Consider the following 27,625-nt stretch of genomic DNA (forward strand, 5'->3'; position numbering starts at 1 on the left):
CGCATTTCACAGTCACAGACGTGCTTGACAAGTTACAGAAATCTAGGGTTAAATGCAAACTCATACGAATCTGCATGAGCTATTTCATGTCTTGATGTTGTTTGCTATGTCTTAATGTTAACCTCTTGTTTGTGATTAAGCAGCCTCTAAGACAGATCAAATTGTAGACAAGTGTTGGTCTAATCCTTTATTCATGTTATACTTCTTAAGGGTTTATGTGCCAGAAAAAGTCTTTTGCTAATCTCCCCTTAAAACTTTCCAGCATTGGTGGGTATCTTTGGGCTTCTCATTAAAAAAAAAAAAAAAGGAAAAAAGAAAATAAAAGAAACACACCAATCCATGATAGTATTATAGTATTTTTAACAGCTTCAGTTATTCATCTGAATCTTTGCCTTTAGCCAGCTCTAAGCTTCCATTCAGGTCTAGTCAGATGTCTGAGACAAAGCCTCTGGTGTGGTCAGGTTTTCGCTATATTGTGGTGGTTCTCGTAGGCTTCAGTGGTAGTCTCTTTTCATGCTTTAGAATATAGTATTTCTTTGCTCTAGCAGACAGGTTTTAGAAGAAATTTAAATTTCCCTTTTCTTTATCTCCAGTTTAATCTTGTTGTCTCCCTTGCTAAGACCAAAGTTGTGACTTTACAGAATTTCAATTAGCTGAAAGTGGTCATTTGTCTTTAGTTACTCGCACTTTCATTTATCATCTTCCCTTAACATTTTGCATATTTTTTTTATATTAAAAAACCCACAACTAATATAAATGGAATTTGTCAGTTCTTTTGTCCTTGATCTTTTCTTTGGTTCAAGAGCATAAGTGACTTACCAAGTTAAAGTGACTATAAAGTTACTTTTTGGTTTATGGACAGACAAGGAACAGTAGAAAGAATTGTTAATAGAGAGGTGGTAGCCTTCTCACTCAGGAACAGCTGGTAAGTATTGCTAAATTGGTTATTAAGTATCAAAAATACATATTTCTTACCTATTCCTAGGAAGATAGAAAGGCACAAATACTACTAATAGTCTGTAGAGATATATTTGGAATGCATTTATTCCTAGCTAATATTTAGAGATAGTTAAATTCTAGGAGTAGCTGCAGATATACTCTGCATTTAACTAAATCGACCTGGAATATGCAGCAGTAAGCCAGGACTGTTGGGAGCACTGAGCTTGTAACCAGTGTTTCAGACCTGATTCTTGTATTTTTTGCTGCCTCAATTTTTTAATTCCACTTCAGAAGAACCTGATTTTCTGAAAAAGTGAATTACCTACTCTTAAGAAAAAAAATATCCAGATTTAAGGTATATGTGAAAGAGCATGTGCAAAACCAGAGACTTTCTAAATTACTGATTACATTACAAAACACAGATTGTCAGCTGTAAAATAACAATATGTGTTTCTTCTGACCTATCTTGAATTAAATTTCATTTTACATTTTTATGACAGTCAGAGTGACACCAATTCTAACAGGAGTTTTGAAATAACAGAGAATGCTTTAGGGACATTTTCTCTTTGGAAGACTGCAGTATCATGCTGATTGTTGAACACGTTAACAGTTTAAAGAAAATATATACTAAATCACACTCCATTAGAACTCAGATATTCTAGTATACTTATTGTTCAGAAACCTCGGTGCCCACCTGTCTTAATTTAAATATGCACTTGCATTAAATTTAAATTCGCAGTATTTTTAAGCAAATTCTTAACTCCAGCGAAATTTGTGCATGAAGAACAACGTTGGCAATGTACTTGTCCTAGGCTATATTTACTTTAACACATTTTTAATTAACATTTAATATAACATGATAACTTGCAATTTTTCATTCAAATACGGGACACTTGTCTTTAACCTTTTACATAATTTCTGCTTTATCAGGATAGTTGTAATAAGTCTTTTTTTGTAAGAGTATGTAATGTAATATTTCGATATTATTATACTATATTTTACCATGTATTATTATTATTGGACATGTTATTATTAAACCAAAAGTTACATCTGTGTGAAATTTAATCAGTCTCGGTCTGTTGCACTGCAAAGTCCTGAATCTTCTTTTCTGATGAGAGAGGAGAAAGAGAGGTATATATTCAAGAGTAAAAGCCATTTGTTTGTACACAGTCATGTCGTTTACAAAGACTATTTTTTTTGTTTTTAATGTGCTCTTCTGTTAGTTAAAGCGGGGGGCAAGTCAAGACCCTGCTCAGCCCCATATGGATGTGTGTTTTAAATCATTGAGTCCTCTGGGCCTTGACTGAAAGTGGCTTTTCAAAGCTGATTAGAATACAGCTTTTTACTGTGAGTAAAGGGAGCAAACGTCACAACCGCACCTGTATGTTAAGCACACTACAAATGCAAATACAAATTGAGGCCATGAAAGAGAGTGTGGTCATGGCATATACATCTGCTTTGAAAAGAAACATGTTAGCATTGTGCCTGTACGTAGCTGCCTGTCTATCAGTGGTCCAGGGTATTCTCTAACAGCCTTCTAGTCCCTTAGTGTTATGGTATAAAATATTCTAAGCATTACTGTCAAATTTTACCCTGGTGCCCTGAGAATGGTCAGCAATGAGCATCTGTATTGTTGGAAATTCTTTGGAGGCTGATCCTACTTCTTTGCTGTATTATTCATTCTAGATCCCGCCAGTAAAATGTCATAGAATACTTCAGTGGGACTGGCCCCTGGGGATAAAGTCTCTGGGTTTCATTATTGCAATTCCTTTTCAAATAAACAAGGGAGACTCAATGGTAACACCTGATAATGTTTGGCAAGTCACTCGGTAGTTCTTTCTTGGCATGAGAAACCATACGCATCCACCTCTGCTGGTGCGTGTTGGTTTTGTTAGGTTTTGGATACTGGTAACAAAAATGAAGCTGAAGCTTCAAACACAGATATTTTTCAAACCAAGTATGTTGGTGATCAGAGTTGCTTGCGTTTTAATAGTTTACATTTCTGCCTAGTTTTCATGTGTAGTTAGATGGTTCTTGGCTGTTACATTCAGAGCTACACAGAGATGCCTACAGAACAGGAGCACAGGAGGAAGATAAAGCTCCATTTCGATGAACAGTAACTTTGTGGACAGTTTTCTAGACAGACTGGCTCTTATGATTTGTTTCACCTTTATCTGCCAGAAGGTTTAAATCTGCTGCAAAGTTCCAGCCCCCAGTGCACAGCGCACCACTGCCCTGAGCAAGTTATGCCTATGCGATAGTAGTGAAGCAGCAGGTTATTTATAGCTGACAAGTCAGTGAAAAATCACATCAGCTGCTATGAAAACTCCACATACAAATAAAAATTTGACCCCCAACAACCTGTCAGAGCAATCTCTGATCCTTCACTTTAATCTTTCCTGCTGTGGATCATTGGACACGTAATAAAAACATACGAAGTGAGAACCAAATCTACTAACTCAATCCCTGCTATTTGCTGCACTGCTTGCTCTTGGCTTTGGAGTGTAGCTAATAGTTTCAAAGGTTGCTGCATATTTTTCTACTTTATCTTGCTTGAGTTACTAAATGAAACGGGAAGTTAAAATGCGTGCAAGAATTTTCTATTGCTCATAAATGCTATGTCATCTCTGTGAAAGGCCATCAGCATTACAGCCCAACGCTGAAGCAGTGATGTTTATTTAAGAGGATTGGTGGCCAGAAATAAGCCACAGTGTCTAATCAGACACAGGCCCTGCCTGGGCACCGTGCCACAACGTTTATTGCGTGTGCGTTTCTCATAAGCAAAATGGCTACGTACTGAGGAGGATGGACATGAAGTCTGGAAGAAATTACGGGGCAAACGGCCGTTCTTAACTTTCTGAGAAGGATTTAAGTGTATGTAAATATACTTGGATGAATGAGACTGTGAGACTGTGAGTTACCGAAAGCCAAATGGGGAACGTCTGTGGATGTGTGAGGGCTGCAAAGGAAGAACAGTGTTTAGATCCTGCCAAAGCTCCCTTAAGTCCAGCTAAACATTCCCCTGGAAGAAAATATTTCAGAAGAAAAAGGAGAAAGAAATCAACCGACGAGGGACCAGAGTCAGTACAGGTTAAAGAAAATGAAGAAAAAAGCCAGCATGAAGTGGCGATCTCTGAAAATACCGAAAATTGTCCCAAGTATGTGGAATTGGCTGATTCCTTCCCCTGGAGAGTGACAGTGGATGGTAATGCACTGCCCGTGAGTACAGACCTTTTGTCTGATCTTGTTAAAGCAGAAGTTTTACCGGGTGAAACAAAGAGTGATTCTCATTGTGGGGATGGTTTTCATGGTGATAATCAGGGGCTCACCAAGTCTGATGAAACAGAGACATGGTTAAAGAAACAAGAGAAGAGGAGTTCAGAGAAACACTGTACACGGAAGAGGAAATACTCGGAGGATAGCAACAGGAGAGAATTAGCATTCCTGAAGAAATCTAGTGGTCTTTGTTATGGAAAAGCAGCCAGCTTGGATTCTGCTATCCACATTTTAGGCAGACAAAGTGAAGAAACTGTGTTAAACATAACTTCTTGCAGAATCGTTGAAGATGTCCCAGAAAGCAATAAAACTGAAAAGTTGCATCACTTTCTTTCTGAAAGCAAAAGTGATCTGCTGCTTGAACAAAAGAGGTTTTATTCTTCTGATGCTGTGCTTTCCCAATTGCCAAAAGAAAAGGCATCGTTTAGCATTCTACCAAACAGAAGCAAGGTAAATATTTTGGCACGGTGCATTGTCTTTGCAAGCTAGCTCAGAATAAGTATTGGAACAGTATTTTTACTGTTACAAAAATATCTTCACTTTGCTGTGTATAAGCCTTTTACACATGCTATGATAGTATGGGTTGTCACAGGACAGAACATATTACTTCATCTTTTTCACAGGTTAAGTAATAACTCTGTACTTCAGGGGTGTTGATGTATCCTTGTGCTGTTTTGCTGTCTGTAGTTTGATTTGTTTCCTAATTTAGGAAAAGGATTTTCATGTTAAAATGTTTCTAGCAGGTGGAGTGAGTTTTAGGGAGTTGTTTAAATTCACGTTCAATATCTGCAGTAAATTTTCATATCAGGTCTTGACTGTCTTGCAATTCCTTTGGGTCTTGTATCAAGGAAAAGAATATTTGTAATTCTTTTCAGTTACGGCCAATAAGAACTGAAGAAAGATAGAAATATGTAGGCATCTTGAAATAGAAGTGAACATAAACCATGTTAATAATGCTCTACACTTCTTTTAAAAGATCTTTCCTCCCAAGCTGTCTATATGACCTATTAATATTAATTATTGACATTCCATCCTTCTCTGAGTGTAGGATTATTTTCCTTTTACAATAAAAAAATGGCAAAATATGAGCTTAATTGCAGAGTATCTGAAGGAAAGCAAGTTTTTGTCTGTTGGTATTCATGCTTACCAATTCAATCCGTATTACCAATTCTGCCCCATTTATCTTCAGCACAACCCAAATCTATAGGTGTGGGTCAAATGCTGATACCAGGATATGGTACAAAACCGCTTTCCCTTGCTCAACAGGGACATGTGGGCTTTGAGTTGAGCGAACAGAGGGAATGGACATATGCAAAAGGTACCCTTCCCATCAGAGAGTAATTACATGTCTGTTTATATAATTTACTTTTGTAACAGGAATCAAATTATACTTTTTCCAAGCTTAGGTTTTAAGTACAGATAACACACCCAGTTACAACACACAGTACACACTAGTACAAATAGCCTTCTAATTAACACAGAGATCTTTGCCCTCTTAATCTTCGCTGGAATTCAGGAACAGCTTAGGGATGTTCTTTGATTTGAACAAAACGTCATTCCTGAGTAAAGGAGTATGAGGCCTTGTCTGTTGAGCCGAGCTTGGCTGCTTTTTTCCTGTTTAAGCAGAGTACTACAGCTTCTAATATTGCTGCAGTCGTTACTCCAACCAGGGATATACCCCTTGTCACCGCAGGGGGAAGGGGGGAAAAATGAGGCTTTTGCTGAGCACCTACAGCAATACTGAGACTTGTTCTGGTGATATCGATAAAACACTGCATAATTATATGAATATGAAATCTACTGACAGATCAGGCTAAATGCCTGAGCTGCTGGAATTTCTGGTTTTCAGTTCAATTCCCTTTCTACAGCCAAAATCCTGAGTATAAGTAATTTTAAGAGCGCCCAGCTTTGACCTGAAAACAAATCCAGGAAGAAGACTAGATTTCAGACTCTAGTTTATTTTACGAAGTCATGACCACTTCCCTTTTGATTGCATGTGAGAAATGAACAAATATTTCAATGTTTTGTATTTTAGTGTAAAACAGTAAAGCTGTTATTTATACAAATCCACAAAGTTCCCGTTGTCCTGAGCTAATACGCAAGGTTTGCAGTTACCAGTCTCAGTTTTTACCGTTTTCTTTGCCGCAATTACAGAGATCAGTAGCCTCCACTCACCTTGTCAGCTTACCCACACTGTACTGTACTTTAAGCTTAAAGGGTGCCTCAGATGTGGCTGCTATTTGAAAGCATGTTGGGTTTTCAAACTGACAGACACCAGAGGAAACTCATTGGTACAGTTGGCTAATTTGCGCTGTCACAGAGATACGACATTTTACCCTCTGAAACAGCATAGTCCCCACGACTGGAATGTATCCTTTGAGTTTCTTTCTGTGGCACGTCTTCCTATGCGTGTAGAACAATTATGGTTTGTGTTCAAATACGTGCTACCTCATTACCTCTGTTTTCCTATTTGCAAAATTCAGGTAAGCAGGGTGTTCTGAAGCTTGGTCCTGACTTCTCACTAATAGCTTTGAGATAAAAGGGGTTTTTACTCTCTGCTGGAGCCTAATTTTCTACAGCCCTTGTTCCTATTACAGGAAGATTACTTCCTCAAGCAAGATATGCTCTGATACTGTTCTAACTCAGGGCTGTTCTAGAGCAGGTGGCAGTTTGCATTAAGGTCAAGAAGTTGTGAATCAAGACTGAAAGAGGCTTCCTGCAGCAGACCCCTTCTCAGTGATGTTTTAGCACAATGGTGGTAGAGTAGAAAATCAAGGTTGTAGTTTTGGCTTCTCTACAGGGCATACTGCCACTGTGATTATTTGGTGTCTCCTGTGTTGAAACAAGCCATGATTTTCATTCAGTATCAGCAAAAGAGAGCTACCAGCTGGTGTTACCACCAGTTTTTGGTGGTTGTGAGCTTGTGTCAAAACCAATGACTTACGTGTATCACATTATCAATCATTATCGTTATTCTTCCAGCCTAATTTGTGGTAGTTTCAGTTCTGGTTTATGAATGTAAATGTTTTCTAGAAAAATATGTCTAATATATAAACAGAGTCATTCATCTACTTCCAGTACTCAACTGTTGACTTGGCTGCAAGTTCCTCAGCTGCTTTTTGGCGTGCATCTACGTAGTGTCTGATGCAGTGGATTTCTTATCTCATCTACAGTACTACTAATAATCTGCAAGAAAAAAAACCATATATTTGAGTCAGGTTGAAGGCAATACACTTGCTTTTAAGTAAAAAAATGTAGATTATTTGTAATCAGCATATTCAGTTGTATACTTCTGGCTAAGTAAGTCATCTGTTATTATTGCAAATAGTTGTAAGATAACAAGACAACTTCCAACTATGTCCACCATCATATAGTCTTCTATTAGTTATTCAAGTAGTACAGTTAAGGGAGGGAGAGATGCCAGTTAGTCTTCTGGAATGTAATTGACAGTGCAAAGGTGCAAAAGTCAGTAGTTTTATTCTATTGGCATAGTATTGTTTCCTTCCTTGTAATACTCAAAAGAAGCAGGCACAATCCACCTTAAATGCTGGTGAATGAAGGAGATCTAAAATCATTGATGGACCTACAAAACTAGGGCCAGAAAGGTTCTGGACGGGTCATCAAGGTCACCTCTGTACCTGAAGGCAAGATAACTTAATGAAAACCACTCTTGGCTGATATGTGTTCTTCTGTGTCTGCCTTATTGGTGGTTTCAGTGCTTTTCTGGGTAATTATTCTAGTGCTTATCTGTCTTTTGTATTAAAAAGCAGTTTTAGCTGAAAACATGTATGCTCATTTTAAACTCATTAGTTCTTTTCCCATTCCCAGGAGAGTTGATTTATTACCTTTTTTACAGCAGCATTCTACGTATTTAAAGTCTCTTGTCACATCTTCCCTTGGTTTTTCCTACTTTAGAATAAATAAACCAAATTTTTCAATCCTAACAAGTCATGTATTTTTAGATCTTTCTCATTCTTGTTTTTCTCCTACGTTCTGCTTCAAGTGATCCAATATTTTTTGAAGGGTGTTGCCCAAAGCTGGGCTCGCAGCTCCATAGAGCCTTACGAGAGCGGAATAGGAGCGCTTGAATTTATGGCCAAATGGAAACTCACAAAGTCCAACTGTAACGTCAGGGGAGATGACTTCTTGTGATCACATGGAAGTTCAAATTCCATTTGTATAACTATACTTCCCTCAACATGCTGTTAACAGTCCTTTTCAAACACAACACATAACTAACTACTTAGCTTATGTGGAAAATAGCATTTCAAAATCTCTCCATATTAATGTAGGCTTTTTTCTCGTATTTCTTTGCGTTCTTCAGACTTTTCTAGCTGACATCAGAATACATTTCATTATATATCATACATCTCTAAGCCATTATATATTTTTGTGCAGTTAAGTACATTATGTCAAGTTTAGACTTGCTTCAAAACATTTGGGATAAGATGGAATCAGAGGGAAGACTCCTTACTCTCTGTACCAGTCTTGCTCTTCTTCTGTTTGCACTGTAAAAAACAAGCTAGGGAAATCCAGCACCACCACTGATCTCTTTTGGAAGGTGTTCTCTGGTCTGCTCTTTGGACTCAAAACTGCATCAGTGAAATCAGTGCAAGCAAAGAGCTTGAGGCTTTTTGGTGTATGGATTTTGTATACTGTGCGGTGCAGAGGAAACTTACAGGCAGAGAAAAAACACTTGCGGTAGCAGAGGGAAACTAGTTCTCCCAGTTAGAAACAAGAAATAGAGTATTTAGTGCCAATTAAGACTTGGATCCTGAGAGACTAGGGCTATGCAGAGAATTAGCTTTGTCTCCTTTTTCTTGCATAACTTGTAATTCACAGGCTTTGAGATTATTTGGAGAACTGTATCTCTAGCAAACGACTGTTCAAACTCATACAAACTCAATAATTTGTTCCATGCTCAAGGAACAAATGTCCTCTAGTAAGAGATGATAGCGGGTAAATGATGGGCTTGTGAGATATAAAAATGAAAGGTTCACACAAACCGTTTGCTTTGAAGGACAAAATTCAAACAATAAAAGATTTGATTGCCCCTTAACTTATTTTCTGTCCTAGTATTCCTAATGTAGTAGTCCGTCGTTTTCTTTCCTGTGGCAAATGATGTTATCAATATTGATGATAATGCAGAGTTGGTAGATGAGTATCTGTACTGTCCTTATTGGGTTATCAAAGGGAAAATGTGCGCGCTCTCTCTCTGACACCTTATTTTGTGGAGTTAGTATTTTACTTGTTAAGTAGTTCCAAGTTAATAGGGCATCTTGCAAAGTAGAGCTCATGTTTTTAAACATAATAAAATATAATTCTTTGACTCACCATTTCTCTCAGTGTATTTTTATACTTCTAAAATATGAATTCAGTGTTTATGAAAAAGTCTGAAATCTTAGCCTTGGAATCTGAAATACTTTATTTAGAGAACAGAAGCGCTCAAGCTGTTTCAAGTCTCAGGCTAATGTTTGTGTTCCTTAACCTGTACTGAAATGGGCTACCTCCATGAGTGGAAAGCAATTTCAGTTTTAAACCCAGTCTAGTCTATTCTTTTTTCTTCAGATGGCCAACTAGGGCACTGAATGGTGCCTGGAAGATTTTGGATTGAAATCCTGTTCATTTTAGGGTAATGAGCTAAATCAAAATTTGGATTGCATGCTTGCCTAGTGGTAACTTTCAGAATAAGAAATATTCTCCTGGTGTTTGTGTCCATAGCTACAAATGTTATTTATATGTAACAACAGATACAAGTACGACCTTCAGAAGTTGCCTTGATGTCTGAAATCACTTGTTGCCGGAGGAATCTAATGTGCACTCAAATATGCTGTGTTTGCACTCTCTGCAGTCTGAAATGTCAATTAACCGTGAAGGAGGCTAAAGGTTCGAACCTAGCAGTAAGGAATGGCCATTAGCAAATTACATTGTTAGCTTGCTTCGTTAGAATTTATTTAAAAGTGTGATACTTAAGGATTACACATAGAGGACTTTCTGAAAACAGCAACGAAAAAATTAAAAGTTTTTCTTTTGCTAGACATCTGGGCACTTCCAGATGACATCATCTCTTTCAGAAGCGTTGTCCGGATAAGTGGTAAATGGTTGACTTGATTTATATTGTGGCCTGGTTGTTCTGTGATGAATAGAAACTAAAGCTACTGAAAAAATATTTAGTTTGCTTTCCTGCTTTGAAATACCAAAGAATACAAGTAACCCAGGGAAAGGAAATCGTATACTACAGATGAGCTCCCTAGATTTTTGCAAGAAAATTTTCAGAATGATTTTAGGTTGGTCTTTGCCATGTTGGATTCCCTGTTGTCTTCACATACAGGACTCATACCGTCTGTATTTTGTGTGATTTCATGTAGTAAATACTCTGTGCAGGATTGATGCAGGATACCTGGAAATGTATAAATAATCACAGCTCCATGTGTCTCTCTCTGTTTTAAACAAAAAAGGGATTTTATTTTTTTTTCTCTTTGATTTTTCTTAAAAATGTGCTGGAGATAGTAGGATGCAAAAAAATGCTGTCAGATCTTCAGAGGTATTTATGGGCTAGTTGAACAGTTCAAACTACTTTGCTTTCTCGCATCAGTGCCTGTATCTTTCCCTTACCTAGAGCCAGCAGATGTGGTGGCCGGTGATAAGTACCCGAAGAACTGCTTTCACAACTTGGTGTTTTGTGGATGCTTGGATAGAAAATAATGTAAATCAATTTGTTCCCTGCATTAGATTTACTTTGTTTACTGTATGGCTGTAAATGCTCATTGTCCCCCAGAAGAGTGAAAGGTGGTTAAACAGAAATTGCAGCAAGTGCTGTGGCAGCTACATTGCCCTGACATCTCCAAAGCTCCTTCTTTAGTCCCCTGCTTCCTAGTGCTTCCCACCACCTCCTGTCAAGCATTGACACAGTAGCATCAGTAGGAAAGCTACATCTCTTTGTTCCTGGCACTGTGTTTTGTGTGGCTCTAATGTGAGAAAAACACGTAATTTCCAGCCTAGCCTGTCTGAGTTCCCCCAGGAAGACCCCAGACAGAAGATATCTTTGTGTGCAGAGATTTCAAGGCCAGGAGGCACGGTTATGACTGAACATAGCTCCCTGGTTTGTTGGAATTGGCACGGCTCAGGTTAAGCCTCTTCTGCGGCGAACTCAAGCACCTACCTCGCCCCCAAAGCTGTCTGTGGTCAAACCTCCCCCAGCCCTGTCCTCAGGCTGGCTCCGGAGCCGCAGGAGACCTGACTCTCCCGGCAGTGCTGGGTGAAGGCTAGTGCGGCGCGGCCTCTTCCAGGGGGGCTCACAGGGATGCTTAGTGTCCACCCACAAATCCTAACATTGTCTCAAGCCCTCTTGCCTCTGCCCGAGTCCCTCAGCCTGCTTTTTGTAATGTCTGAGCTACGGTGCTTGGGTCCTTATACAGTGCCTCATGGTACCTGGGTTCTTAGGTCTTCAGAAGTTCTTCAGAATAACAAATTGTATTATCCACTGTTGATGGAATAAGTGGTAAAAGGTGGCCACATAGAAAAACAACCTGTGATAATCACTTTATTTGTTAAGGCATGTCATATTGGTGCTCTATCTTGCATTTCAGATATACATTGAATACAGTTTCTATCACATAAGGTGCAAACAATACACAAGCAAATTAGAGAAATACCTGCTTCATATTTATACAGTGATAGTTCTTTAAGCAAACTGACTGAACTTCATTAGGGGAAAATTAGAGGTAATAGAAAGTAGTATTTGTATGTAAATTCCCGGTACTTTCCTGCTTTGTCTGACATGAGGTTAACGATGCTTAGATAATACAAAACCAGCTCTTCGGTATCAGGCAAAGTTCTCGTGTGTAAGCCTTTAACCTGTCAGTCATCCATAAAATGCTTCTCAGAAAATTCTGTCCTAAAACCTTTATTGTCAGTTTTCAATGTAAATGACTCTTTTATTGCTGAATTCCATAGCAGCATGTATTATAATTTAACCTGTTTTGAGAGAGGAGCATGGTAGCTAAATAAAGAATGTATACTATAAACATGGCTATTACATAGATATGAATATATACGTATGAAATATGTTGTATTTTTTATGTAATTATGTAACATTTATGTATAATAGTTAAAAATACATAAAAGTAGACTATTATTCACATTATCAACATAAAATAGACATATTTAAGTGTTTTTTATTATGGAATGGTATTATATTGTCCCCAGAAATTAAGAGGCTGAGAACTAGCTAACTGAAGAAAACTGTGAAGCTGTGAATTTTGTCTATCATACTGAAGATGCTAAGAGTGCATATGTATATAACGTGAGAGAATATTAATATAGTACATGAATAATCAACACGTTCATGTATGCAGTTATCAGACAGAAGGGTTCGCAGTAATGCAGAGTGGTTTTCTGCAATATTTTAAACATTATTATGTGTTAGATGTAATTTTAATATTTATATTAATTATATTTTAGATATCTGATATCCATGTTACTGGAGAGTCAGAGGACATGTCTGCTAAAGAGAGATTGCTCCTGTGGTCGCAGCAGACAACTGAGGGTTATGCTGGAATCCGTTGTGAAAATTTCACTACCTGCTGGCGCGATGGAAGATTATTTAATGCCATCATTCATAAATACAGGTAAGTACTGTGTTTGTTCTCTTGAAAAATATTAGTTGCAGCATTTTAATGTACGTAGAGAGAGGGCCTTGTGGTTTATGCACTGCAGCCGTGAAGATGGCACTGTCTCTTTCCTTGGTAATTCGCTGCTCTTTGCAGCCAAAGGATGCCTCATTAGCCTTTGTGTGTCCCTCCTTCTTCAGAGGAGCATCCCCATGAATCCTGCGCATCTCTTGTGGGGCACCTCCAAGCTGCCGAGAAGAATGTCTCCACTGTTCAGTCTTCTCCACAGTCCCTTTTTGTCGTTCTGACATATAACTATAGGCAGGGTAGAATCAGAACTGATCACCAAAGTCCAAAACTGCACTGCTGGTGAAATCCATCAACTACTGCATGACCTGAGATGTGCCCAAGATCCCCTTATTCTTCCCTGTACCATGCCCCTGGAGCCTAGACCTTTTTCGGTGTTTCCACTTGGAGCCCAGATCTACTCTGAGATGTGTCCCCTGTAAAATGGTAGGATATTCTCATGAAAAATGGGACCAGTTGGCTTGAACCTTCTCAGTTCGAGAAGGTAATTGTGCTAGTTTCTGCCCCTTTCTATACTTTTGTGACCACAATCTTATAAACAAGCATTTGTAGAACCACTGGTGGCTGTGGCTAGAAGCTCAAGGATGCACTACATTAACTTACTTAAAGTACCATTGAAGAAGTCTACTGGCAAGAAAGGATTTCTAATTCTGGATTCTAAGTAAAAATGGGTCTCTCTTTATAAAAAGTCAACTTTGGCATCAAAACTCAGCAGAGGAATGAGATTTAAGATCATTGCTGTGCTCAGTGTTCCTCTTTGTTGCGACATCTCTCTAGTTTTGTACGTTTTTTTTGGTTCCTGAATTGAATAAGAAGGTTTGTGTCTTAGGGGACCTCATGGGAGAGTATTCTGGCCACTGGGCTAATTAGTGTGTACTGACTTGTCCCTTGCAACTTCTGGATTTTATTATAGCACGTGTAAAGAGTTTGTGCTGTATAAACTGGAGCGTATCGTAAAGAAGTTTGAGGGCACATGATTTCCTTGGTATAATACCGAAGGAGTGTCCCAAGTGGAGAGAGCCAAATTTGGTACAATTTAATGCAGCTCCAGGGAACAGACCTTGGAGCAGCTTATTCTGTTCTTGGATTTCATCTTGCAGGACCATTTGGCTCACCACAGAAGGAAGCCTAGGGAGAGCCAATGTGCATGCACTATGGGGACTAGGACACTGAAATAAAATGGGAGACGAGTCAAGCAGATGCAGCCTGTTCCTCACACGTTGCATAGAGAGGCTGTAAGCATAACATCGGTGCTCTGAGTCCTAGAGAAGTTAGCCGTGGCAGTACATAGCTTCATGGTAAAATGAAGCTGCATCTGAATCAATGAGGTCTTTTTCTGACTAACGCTTCTGTTCTGGGTGGCCAGTCAGGGAGGAGGTGCATGCCAGCAAGCAAGTCTTCTTTTAGTAACATTGGCAAGACAAAAGGAAATAGCTGGCAAAAGACTAGGCTGTTTTACTTCAGGACAGAGCAGCTAAAAGAATGAACATAGTGCAGGCAAGTATTTGAAAAAATAAACAATTTGAAAGATACAGAGAGAGGGGAGGGGAAAAAAGGAAGGAGCTTAATGAGATGGAATAATGGAAAATATTTCACAGAGCTTCTTCAGAGCCTTATACCACTTACATAGGGCAGTGTAGTCTTTACAGCTCAGCAACTAGTGGTTGTGGTACAGATTGGTTAATAAATAATGAAAAACTTGGAATTCCATCCTCTGTCTGTGCAAATGTTAATGCTTTGGGATGTGACTGAGTACCTGCAGCTGCTTTGCTGGAGCAGTGTTTCTGGCAGTGCTCCGTGAGTTTCATTCACAGCGTTTCAGCAGGGAAGCACAAGCACCTTTGACAGCACTGCGTTGCACAAAGCCGATGATTCAGTGGCTGAGGAGCAGAGTCCCCATTTTGTGCAGTTCTGTACCAGTTTCCATTTAGTTTATCCTCTTCCTGTAAACATATCTTCTCCACCTAAGGATCCCGTGTCCTTCCCAGGAATGTTTACTGTCCTTATCTGATGTCTTTTTGCTGTGAGAGGTTACAGATTCTTGGACTCTGCCTTGCTGATGAAATCAGTGAGATTCTTCCACTGATTTCAGTGAGCTTCTATGTTTCTTTCCTTACCGTTTTGTACCGTTAAAACAGAGATAATAATTTCCAGCTATTGCTCACAAGATAGGAATGGTCTTTCCAAACAGTCATCTGATATTTTTAACTACAGTGTTTTACTCCAGAGAGATCTTTTAAAGCTTGGTTTGTGTTCTGAGCAGTAAGTAGGTTAAACACTAACAAAATGCGCGCATTTCTGGCAGTGATTCTCCATATGCTCTGTTTGTCTGTTTTAGTAGCTCCCAGTTTGCAGCTCACAGGTGGTCTCAGGACTAGGCTGAGCATCCTGCGGATGCTGCCCGCTGGCATGCTCTGCCAGGACAGACGACCAGGTGTTCCTGCTTGGCCACTGGGGTGGGACTGTGATGCTGCCACCGTGGAGCACCCCCGTGGGTGCACGTCTGTCCATCGTGGTGCAGTGTGGCAGCCCCTCCTGTGCCAGGAATGCTGTGCTTGATGGAGATACCTCTCCTTAGTGTGCACTCTGGCACAGGAGGAGTATCCATGCTCTGCGAGTGGGGACAGGGCTCTTCAGCAGGAACACGACTGCCAGCCCTGGAAGGGATTTAAATGGGCCCAGACCTAATTTTAAGGGGATGACATTATGACAGTAATAACCAGAAGACTCAGAAATAGCATGCGTGTTACTGGTATCTAGAACTGCAGTTGTACTGAGCGACAGTAAGCTGTACATTGGGTGGAGAGCACATGCGTACCCATGTCAGGGCACAGCAGCGGGGGCTCCCCATGGAGGGTCCGTCAGGGCAGGGCCTGGCAGCCAGGGCCCATCCCACCGCCCCAGCCAGGAGCAGGGCGGCCGGGGGCACCGGGGCAGCCCCAACGTGGGTCATCGGGCACCTCCCTGGGGACAGGCTGAGGCTGGGCCAGGACGTGGCCCGCACGGGGATGCACCGCTGCAGGGGCCATAGGTCAGCTGGGGGGCCAGGGGCGAGAGCATGAGCAGCTCCTGGAGGACAGGAGCCATGCTGCCTCTGAGCTGAACCTGGGCACAGACAGGCAAACCCCATGCTCACAGCCCTGACACCATGGCTGAGAGGCCTTTCCTGGATGTGTCATTGAGAACACAAGCTGAACGGGTCCAGCATGATCCCTACCGTTGGTGATCCATGAGACAGGGAGATGTCACTGTCCAGTTCTAGGTGACAGAACTGGAGTGGCAGGTTATCATTACCTCCTTTCCAGGCATAAGCGATTTTTTAAATAGAAAGTATGCACCAGCTTACTTGCTGTAGCTGTGGAGGGCTGGGCGAGGAGCTGGGCTGTGGATCAGTCGCCAGCGGGCAGGGAGCCTCTCCCCTCGGCGGCGCTGACAGCCCGCCTGCTCTTAACAGCAGGGGAGGATTATTTCATCTGGGCTGCCGGTAGCCGTCTCCATTTTTTTTCTGTTCCGGCAGAGGATCCCAGCACCTTTTTTTTGGTGCAAGCCACCTCAGATTTAGGATGGAAAACTGCAGGAATAGTGCATGGATTTGCCATGGCTCTCTGCTCCACCCAAGGTGCGTGGGAGAAGTAGGACAAGGCCAGCATTTCCCTGGCATGACTAACTGTAGTACCCGCTGCAGCATCTCGGCGGAGATCAGCAGGCTGGTGTGTGGTGGCTGGGCAAGCCAGGTTCCTCCCCGTCTCCCTGCCCTGCGCGCATCCGCAGCCATGCTGGCAGCACTCCGCTTCCAGCGCCAAGCCTGGGGACGTGGGCCGCGTGCAGGCGCCGGATCACACACACTCAAGGCAGTCACCTGCTCTCCTGAGCAAATGCAGGATGTTTGTTTTCATTCCTCTCAAGCAACAAAGATTAGGGTTGTCAGAGCTTTTCCTGAGTGCCTTCAGTCACTTTCTCTTTTACCTCTGTTAAGAGTACGAATGAGTTTCCAGTGATTTTGCAGTGCTCTTTAAATCAAAGGAAAGTAATTTTATCAATGACAGAAACGATAGGAAGAAATTAATCTATTTGAGGTACTTGGTTCCATATACAACTTGATTTTTTCCTCCAGACTTAGGAAAATGTAATTTGTTTTCATGTGAGAAGTTTACTTATGTTTTCAGCAGGTTCATGTGTTTATAGTCTGTGTTTATAGTGTGAGATTGAAGATTACTCAGCTGAGCTTCTGAAGAGTATATAAAGCTTCCATTTTAAAGCATCCTATACATGGTAAAATCCCTGGGAAACGAACAGGGCTCTGCACCAGCCTCAAGAACTGCCTTAGGGAGCTCCCTTGCAGGCCCTGGATTTTGCTTTTCATGTTGTTATTCTGTGTGAATATTTGTTCTTGCGTAGAAAGATGAAATAAAATTATAAAATTAAAAAGTCAGTTTTAATATGGAACATTACCAGGTTTTGTTAATTCTATGATTTTATTTAGATATATAATCTTTCAGACTCTCTTTTGAACCTCCACACCTTTCTCTGGATGTGTGTTCAGGTCCATTACTGAAAGCTACAGATATGCCCAGGAGATTCGAGAATATTCTGTATGTCTCATCTCTTACGTAATCAGCCTTTTAGAGCTTAATTTTTCGTTGAAGACGTGTGTTATTTGCTTCAGTGTGTTGTGTTGGAAGAAATCTGACTTCAGGCACTTTAAAAAGTACGTGTTGTTTCTTTCATACCATCATATCATACGTAGCAAAAACCTTTAAGCCAGACTTCGAAGTTGGAAGGTGACTTTAATCAGCATGCAGTGCCCAGATTTTCCTGGAGATACTGCCGTCTACACACTGGGGTCTTCATCTTGCAGCTCGATCATGTATTTCTAGTCACTCAACTTTGTTTTAGGTAAATGCTCTTGATTTGTGTTTTCTTATGTATATGCCTTTTGCCCAGGAACAAGAAATACTCATTTTTTAGAACAGTATCCCATTGTTAAAATATATAGAAAGAGTTGGTGTCCATAGAGAATGAAGGCTACTCTCCTTTCATGAGGAGTTGCATGCCAGATTGAAGCTAGTAATCTAAATTATAGATCTACATTACACTTTGCAGATACATTTATTTTAAAGCAAAGCAAATTCAAATAAAAAGTTATACCAAAGTAACAAATTGCTTTTTTGGACCTCAGGCTGCCCTGAGCCTCTGATGAATAAGGACTGCAGGCTGTTTCAGTTAAAAAAGCGTCTGAAAATGGAATTTAAGAAATAGGAAAAATAATATCCGTAAGATTTACAGTTAAATGGCACCTATAGACACTTTATTAAGGACAGTTCCTACTGATACTCAGAAAACAGACATGGTTACAGACCACGCGCATCTTACTTTCTAAAGAAAAAAGTGAAGTATGGGGGATAGGAAAAGATGATTAACATCAGACATGCACGCTTTTTGTAAAAATGTGTGCTCTCCTTTGCACGTTTTATTTTTGTGTTCTTACAATTTTTATAATGAAGAGGTAATTTTGCTTTTAACACTTACAAAAGGAATTCCAGAAAAGAGCAGTATGTTCCTGTGTAACTAGATAATAGCGTTTAATGAGTAGCCCCAGTGTTGCCTGTATGGTGAAAAATAGCATCTGTTCAGGAAGCACTGCGAACTCAGTTCCCAGATAAAGCCATATTTTTTAAGTTGTGGTCTCAAGTGTTAGGTCTGTTCTCATAAACGAAGTGGCTCCAGCCCCTGTGGTACAGCAGGGCTTGTGTCTGCGTGGCTGAAGTCTGCCCCGCGCCCCCCAGCCAGGCTGCAGCCTCTTGAGAGCGGTCCTGGGTCAGCGCTGTCCTTTGAACTGGGCCCAGGTCTTGCCTGGGAGGGCATGAGTGCAACGGCCATGGCCATGCTGTGGGAAGGACTAGCAATTAAAGAGTCATGCGCCCTTCATCTGGGCTCCTGTTCACTTTCAGCGTAGGTATGTCCAGTTATGCCTGGACTTTTAGATGAATTGCAGCAACCATACAAAATGGAAAGACGCTGGTTAGGAAAAAAAGTGAATAAACCGTGTTTAGGTCAGGCAGAGGTCTGACAAGCAAGCAGGGCTGTAATATACACATGAAGGTTTTCAGACAACAAAACAAGCGAGATTATTTCATGTAATGCTATACCAAGGTTTACCGAGACCACGTGCAGAAGTTGGCTACAAATTTTGGCAGCATCTAACAAGAACGATAAGTATTAAAAATGCTGCAGAGAGGCAAAGTGGTGATGGAGTTCAAAGTGTTGCGTTTTGAGCACAAATTAGAAGGAAAATATTTTTTATTGGATGTGATCCAAAGAGGCCATTGGCTCTGGTAAACTCTATGCAAGACCTTAATGATGCCTGTACTTTTAAGTTGTATATAGTTTAGAGAGAGAGAGCAAGGAGAAGATGGCTGTTATCCCCGAAGGAAAGAGGAACAGAGGCTGACAGTGAATGCAGCCCAGAAAGCGCGTAGTTACACTGGGTGCTTCATGTGGGAGGAAGAGGAATAGAAACTGCAGCAAAGAATGTGTCCCCAAAGGAAGGAGCACTGTGGCAGCTCCATAAATGCTAGGTAAAGCGAGAGACAAGTTTTCCAGGGTCACAACGCTTTTCTTTTGACATATTATGATAGTAACTCCGTACACTTGCAGAATTACTAAGCGGCTGGTTTTTGGAGCGTGGTGTAGCAGGGAACAAGCTAGATTCCTGCCTGCTAAATAACTCTTCTGGTTTAGAACAAGCTCTTTCAGCCTTACCCAGGACAATTTGCTGTGTATGTGTAGTTAGTGGAACACTAAGCTCCTGGCCGGCAGTGCATGTGGCATCCCTCTGATGTTAAAACTTGTTGCAGCTGATCAGGTACTGACATGAATACATTCCTTAAGGGGAGGGATAGTGATGCCTCAATTTGCAGTAACGTGTTGAACACCCTTGGGGAATGAATGAGAAAGAAACTAAATATTACACAGTGTCAAGCCTTAAAATGCTAGGGGATATGTTTTAAATAAAGAGATTAGTTGGGTCTGCTAGTTTTGGCTTGCCGTTTTGTAACTCGTAATTTATTGTTACCCAGCCTTAACAAAAGGAAAATGTGAGTTTGGTTGCGTTGCCCCTCGCTTCCCATCCACCTCCATGTTCAGCAGCGTGGTTGTTACTGTTTTCAACAGCTTTTGTTATGTAGAAGAAACAAACTTGGCATTAAGAATTGGCAATTTGGGAAAAGATAAACAGCATTTAGGATGATTAAAAATATTGACAAGTGGACATGCTTTTAATGTTACTTGCCTGAGTGTGCATATACATATAACTAATAGGTTTAGAAATAGCAAGTAACCTCAGCTGCAATTTAATTGAATACACTCAGAAAAATTCTGTGGTGGCTTTTGGTAAAGGCTATATTAAAATAGTACTGGAAGCAGGCCTGCAATTTTAACATCTTGTGTTGTGGTGGTGGTTAGCCTTAGTGGGTATTAGATGGAAGACTTCCAGGCAGTTGGGTTGATTAATTTCAGATCTGGATTTAAAATGATCCCTGTGTACATTGTGCTGGATCCTGCTGCCGAGTAGCAGCTGAATGAATGATAACAGTTTTCTTTTTGCAATAACTGAGAAGAAAAAAATAAATTAGGATGAAATCAAAGCTTTTTTCTTGCTTAGGCCAAATGGGAGTAAAATGAAAAATAAAGCTTTGAATTAATAGGCCATTTTTTTATCCAGGTTTCATGTGTCTCTTACTCTAGGACACCTAAGGGTGTCAGAAGCCTTTTGTCAAAAGGCTGTGGTGGCTGAGCAGGGGTGGCGTATGTGCCCATGATAGATTGGACAGGAAGAGGTTTTGGTCTTCTGGTAATGCCTTTCCAAATTTGTGGCACGTGGAGCAGTGGTTGCCTCCAAGACAGGATGTCACAGGGAGCCTTTGGGAAATCTTTTGAACTCATGATGGTACCTCACCCTTCTTCATTGTTGGTAGCTGCATTAATCCCACTGGGAAGCTAGTGTGTCGGGCAGTCGCTGCTGGGATCTGGAGGGAGTTTTCTCAGGGAGCCAAACAGAAAAATCATTTGGTTGGGTTTCTTCATTGTATTTTTGGTATTCAAACACTCCAAGGGAAGGTAAATTATTTATGGTTATTTCTGTAGCTTGTACAGTGTGGGTTGAGGTTAACAGCTATGAGCCTTGCTCCTATTTAAATTTTATCATAAGCAAAAAGTTGGGAAAGTTACTATACCGTTTCTGGTTTTGTAGTGACAAAACCATCTTGTATTACAAAGAGAATGTAAAGTCTGTTTTTAAAGCTGGTGAAAGGACTGACTGAGATCCTTTCTACTTCCATTCCTGTGTATACTGAGCTTGAAATCTACGCATCAAACTTACTGCCAAGTTGTGATTAGGGTTCGTAAGGCATGGCTAAAGCTGAACTTCACATTTCATCAATAGGTCTTTGATGTTACAATGCCTCAATTGTGTTTTTATCTAAATCAATGGGTATGGCAAGTTACAGGTAAAGTTTTGCTGTGCTAACAAAGGTGGGACAGGAGGCTTCAGTAGGTTTATTAAACTCAGTGCTTATCAAATCATGGACCTGCACGATAGAAGACATTATCCAAATTAGCTGTGTATGTTGTTAGGGGATAAATTAGTAAGTCAGGGTACCTGAGGGCTTTTTATCCTTATTTTTAGTGCAGTTAAAACATTCATTCTTTTTCTGTAGGAAGTCTTGATATAACATGTTGGGATGTGTGAAGAAGAGACAGGAAATGTATCTGTAAATAGCGTGCCCGTGTTGCTCCGTCACTTGCAATAGTTTTTTCAGAATTATTCATAGTATCTGAAAATTTATATGAAAAATTAAGAAAAAGATACAAGGGAGAGCTGAAGAGTTCAGATCACATGAGAATTTTTCAGCTCTTGAGGGAATAAAAAGGCATGATTGTTCATCTTCAGAGAGGCATTGAATGAAATCTGTAGAGGCACATAAAATAATGAATAGTACACACATTCCTGTCATACCAGCACAAGAGAAGACAAAACCAAAGAGTGTACAGGTCATAATGATCATGTGAAATACATTAGCACAGTGTGTCATTGAGGCTGGGGACCTGTGAGCTTAAGAAAAGTGTTTGCCACGTACTTGAACAAAGAACATGCAGAGCTGTATTCAGCAGCATGCTTTCCAGTTTATCACAGTTGTAAGGATAAAATGTTTCTATAATGAGAGTTTTCAGTTAGAAAATTGTTTGCATTTTCCCTGAATTGTGAAGTGTTGCCTAATTTCAGTGATGGACTGCTCAGCTTCACCTAGTGGTTTGATATGTTGGGGTAATTTTATTTCACCATGTTGTGTATTAGTTGAAGATGTTGTTGTGAATATATGGTTGAACAGTCACTTTAGTCTCAAGTTTGAGATTACATGAAATATTTTTCATATCTCCCCCCCAAAAAAAGATATTACTGAAAAGCAGTCAAGTATTTATGTTAATTACTTCAAATAATCTATGTCATTTGGCCAAAATAGAAGGATTTCATGGAGTACTTTTTACCTGTTTTCCCAGTCAAGTGCTGAATGATGAACTACGAGACATGGTATACCATGCATCTCCTTGAATTTGTTTCATATTAATTCAATGAGAAAGTCTTAAAGAAGTCCTAAGCAAATCTCTAGTAATCATCGTTACTGAGTCTGTGAGAGCCAGTTAAGCAATTTTGCATTTAAACGTACAGCATTGCTTTATGTTTCTAAGAGTGTCAGTCTCAAAACATGCATGTTCAGTGAGGAAGAATACTTCATGACAGCTTTGCGGTTATCTAAACTTCTACTCAGTACAGTCAGTGGATTTGGTTCGTTCTGAAGTAATTCTTAGATTCTGGATAACTTCTTAGTTAGGTTGAACTGGATGTATTGGCCAGGTTTCCAGCCACTATAATAGAATACATACAGACATTTGCATGTAGACACCTACATTAAAGTGTCTGGATCTGGAGCTGAATCTCACCCCTTATCACTTTCCTCATCTTCATATACATGTAATAGAGACCTTGTGATCTGGGGGATATATAAAAACAGCTGGAGGCTCTCATATATCCTGTGAATGCTCGAGGCTGATTACTGATGGTTAGACCTGGCTGCACATTATTCCACGCAAGCCTCCTTTTCTGGGCAATTCCACTTAGTAGTGTTGTAACTATAGATGAAAAGTCCTGCCTGTCCTTTGACTGACTGTTTCCTCTGAAGGACAGCTGCAGCCATTTCTTCTTTGTTTAGATATTCCATCACATTTACAACCATGATGTATCTTTAATGTTTAATTTTCTAGCTTTTCTACTCAAATGTTTGTGAGTAGTGTGCAAAACTATCCATCTAGCAGACCCATGAGCGCAAGGACCAGTGCTAAGGAGCTTCAGGCAAAAAAGATCACCTGGTTTAGACACATCTGGACATCTGGTTCAAAACTTACTTTTGCCAGTTGCAAATGGAAGTTAGTGCTCACATTTCTGTACTGAAGTCTGAGACTGAAGGGTTCTTTCCCAACATAGAGCAAGAAACTCAATGAAGCTAGACAACCTCCTCGTGTGTGATTGTTGTCCATAGATCCTTCTGAGACGAACCCACGTTTTGTAAGGAATCCAGATGTTCTGAAAGGAGGGTAGCCTAGGGTATAGTGGAAGATAGCGTTGATTCAGGAGTCAGTATTCTACGTCCTCTCCTCAGCATGAGGGTTTTGACACCAAGGAGCATGCTGCAGAACCTTGTGCTGTGTGCCTCCATAGTGGTCTTTGATTCTAATGATGGAGGAGATCTGTTCCTCCTTAATGCCACGAAGTCATACCTGCTTGCCATTTTTGAGCAGAAATGCTCCTTTTCCTCCTCTGTAAGTGATCAGGCTATGTGGAAGAAAACCTGAATTACTCTGCTCCCTGAAACTTCGGTTTCCAAGTTCTCTGAAACGGGGTTACTGAACCCAGCTAGTCCTATATGGCCCTATTTTCTCTAAGACATGGCATCCTTTATATTGAAGCTCTCGTGTGACAGTGGAGAAAAGATCAGGAAAATAATCGTGGTAGGCATATGCATTAGCAAAGGGTACTTCCAACCCAATAACTAGATCTCATGATCATGACACTGTATAGAGCACCGTGTCCGCAAGCACTGAGCATCAATAGAAATGCCCACAAGGACAGTACGTGTTAGTTGAAGTCCAGGAGTCATTCCCATTGTGTCGATGCCTCAGTCTTTCCAAAGCAGGCTCTTTGGCAAGCTGTTTTGAACAAGATTTATTTTTGTACCTGACGTGGAGACAAATTCTTAAATAAGTTCCCAAACATTGACTCTGCTTATAAACTGGTGTAAATATTTTTTAGTGTCTTTGAAACTCTGTTAAGGGATAGGTTAAACGGTAGGTGTTAGCGTATAGTAAGTTAAATAATAAATTGATTTTGCTTCATCATCTCATTTGTAGAGTTCCTGAGAAAGTAACAGGAGATTAATGTTGTAAAAGATAGAGCTAAAATTTTTGGTTTATGTGGTCATTTTCTGTCTTCTGATTTCTTTCAGTCTCTCTATTCTTGCCTTTTTTTAAAAAGTATTTTATGATTATGTATTCTGGCATGGTCTTTAATTTGTTTCAGTAGTCCTCTCATCCCTGAAAAATGGATGGGTCTTTCTGGCACCCGTCCTTTTCAATTGTCTGTGAACAATAAAGCAAAGAATTTGTTCAATTTTTATAGGCATTTTCTAATAACAGCAGTGGAAAAGCTAACTGGACTATAGGGACGTGTACGCTTTACTCTGCATCTTCAGTCATATTTTGACTGAGAGTTTTGCTTGAAACTCACTGTATTAATATTTCTGCTCAATATAAGCCAAGAAAGAAATATCCTTTTAATATCAGGTATTACTCAGGCAGCGTCCAGTGTTTTGACTGAAACAGAGCTGTGCAGATTAAGCAGCTTAGATGGGTCATGTAAATAACTTCAGGCTTGTCAGTTAGCCTCCTAAACTCATTCATAGTGTTTTCATGTGGAGTGTTACTCTGATGTATGTATGTCTTAATAAAGTTAAACATTGCTGTAACGTGGGCAACTGTCATCCAGGAACAGTGAAGAGAAGGATGTGGTTTCTTCATCATTGCCTGGGAAAATAAAAGTTCAGTTAAATATCTTTTTCCACTTTGAAATATTAAATTCCCTTCAAATCTAACATTTTGTTTTAACAGCAGATATTATAGCTGCTAGTTTGGATCTTGAACTGTTTTACTAGGTGTTAGGTTCTGGCTATGGGAAAATCTACGTGTGCCTAACCTTATTTATTATGCACAACTCTTTGATTTCATGGAGTCTTTGCAGAGTATAAAGCTAGCATTTGATCCGTGTAACTTCATTTCTTTATGCTGTTCTGCAGACACGGTTCACTTGCTTCTCTTTGTGGTGCTAGGTATTTGTTTTCTTGAATTGATCCTAATTTTGTCAGCTTCCTAATTGAAGTGGTATTAATCACACCTTTTTTTTCCTTACTTCTAATACAAATTGGGTCTAATTTCTAACACCTACACTAAGATCTCAATGGCAGGCACCAATCTTTTTATAAATGAAATGATTAATGACTCACAACGTAGAAGCCAAACCCCTTGACTTAGGTGCGGCTGCAGCAAAAGCATCTCCTTTGCATGGAATGTTCCAACTCGGCTGGTGTTTGGGATGTTTATGTGTGTGTTTTGATGGCAAGGGCCCAGCCCGCTGAAAAATCTGCCTTAAGATGATTCACGATATTATGACAGAAGGTAGAGTCATCGTCGTTTACTTAAAGTGCACTTAATTTAATTTGTTCTTCACTATGTATAAAACCACTTAATAGTGCTATGCAAATTGATATAAAATATATTTATAATACATGACAAATAACTTCTACAAAACTTGTGTATTTTCTCTTTAGTCTTAAAAATGAAGATGTTTGCCATGATGGATGATGCTTTTAAATTTAGTGCATGCTTCAATTAGTTAAATAAATACGTATTAGAAGGATGCTCATCACAACTGCCGTTTAAGCAGTTAGTAGTATTTCAGAATTGAAAGGTGAAATGAAATACTAAAGATATTGGAAAATATTTGTGAGCCTCTATAACACAGCCCCACAACACTCGCAGTGCACAATCTGTGCTTGGTTATACCAGATCCCCTTGATTCTTCAGAGAAGGATGGTGGCCAGTGATCAGTCACAGCACTGAAATCTGTGTGCGCATGCTCAAATGCAAATTCCCAGGTACCCAGTTAGTGGGCAGGTATCTCTGTAAACTTGCAGCAGATAAAAGCGACTTTTATTTTTATTTGAAATTGTGAGAAAACACTCTTAAACAAAAGTAGAACAATGCAGCAGTTAGTGATTTCGTGAGCCATGTTTTTTGGATGCATTTTTCTGGGGTTAAGAAAAGTCTTTTACTGAGCTGTGGGAGGTAAGCGCCTTTTTCTGTGGCTTTGCAACATATCCCTCTACCATTTGGGCAGGGGAAAGGGTGACCTGTGGAGGGTGGAGGCCCCAAGCCCCCAGCAGTGTGCACTTCCCATGGCCAGTACCAGGTGCTTTTGCATTCGAGTCAGAATACCCGCCTTTTCCCTTTTCGAAGCCATCAGTGGGCTTGTTCTCACGCTGCTGTTGAGCCTTCTGTCTGCTTCAAAATACCCAAGGCAAGCACTATCAAGACAGAGACAAATGCTGTCTTCTGTAGTATCTTCTGGATGATCAAGACTTCAGATGAATATAGACCAGGTAATCTAGGTCGGTATGCTATGTGTTAAGTATATAATTAACTGAAACCAGCAGTATTCGTTGCAAATTTCCCTTGTTCTTAAAGGGGAACTGGAATAAGCCTATGCTGGTAGGAGTCGCAGGGATGGGAAATGACGTTTAAAAGTGGGGGAGGGATCTCATCAAGTGGGCTCTTCAGCTGGGGGTTGAAGCCACAGCACTGATGTAAAATGATGTATTGCACAACAGCAGCATTTTTTTAACTGATTTTTACCTGTATCTTGGTGTGAAAAACCTCACCTCTTCTTCATCTAAATGAAAGCTTTATTCTGAGGAGATTATCATGTCAGTGTCTCTGCAGCTTGCAGCTCATTTTCTGGGAATAGTGAAGGCTTTTATGAGAACTTGCCCTTTCTTGTTCTGAGAGCTGGCAATCGAACAGGCAGCCTAAGTGATTCTTGAGCCATTTTTAACAAGTGTGAAACAAACTTAAAGGCAGGTGAAAAAAAATAACGAAACAAACAGTGTACTCTTACAGAAACGTGCTTCTCTTGTCAAAACTGTGCTGTGAAAGCCATCTTTATTACTCATACTGTCTCCATTATTGTGTCTGAAATAGGAGACTGGAGTGCTCTGTTTCCTTTTCTAGTATTGTCTTTTATTTTTCACGGATTTTGTGTGCTGCTAAGAGCAACGGATGATATTGGTTTCGTTGCATTGTTTTCATTGCACTGAAATGCAGAGAAGAATGGCATGAGCTTCATCGTGCTCCCACTAAGCATATTGGAAGTGGAAAGTCCCGCTGGTTTAGGAGGATTATGTTTCTTTTCACACCACTTGAGTTTTATTATTAATTAAATTTTCTTTCAAGAAATAATAGGTGCAGTATTATTATCTGTCTTGTAGGCTTGTCTTCTAAAGAGCACGAGGAAACCAGTGATTCTAAATGGCTGAAAAGAAATAAAT

At 40.1% G+C, this 27,625-nt stretch overlaps 1 protein-coding gene across 24 annotated transcripts in view; it reads left to right on the plus strand.

Annotated features, from left to right (window-relative positions):
• Positions 1–27,625, plus strand: part of DST (dystonin) — a 312,504-nt gene that overhangs the window by 130,599 nt on the left and 154,280 nt on the right. For 22 of the 24 annotated variants that reach the window (XM_074581579.1, XM_074581580.1, XM_074581578.1 and 19 more), the window contains one exon: positions 12,679–12,845. In XM_074581579.1, the coding sequence (XP_074437680.1) occupies positions 12,679–12,845 (167 nt within the window). Of the gene's footprint in view, positions 1–3,700; positions 4,666–12,678; positions 12,846–27,625 lie in introns of those variants that run through there. The other 2 variants (XM_074581560.1, XM_074581563.1) reach the window with 2 other exon arrangements.

This window comes from Larus michahellis, chromosome 3 (assembly GCF_964199755.1).
Source record: "Larus michahellis chromosome 3, bLarMic1.1, whole genome shotgun sequence".
Classification (NCBI taxonomy): Eukaryota; Metazoa; Chordata; class Aves; order Charadriiformes; family Laridae; genus Larus; species Larus michahellis.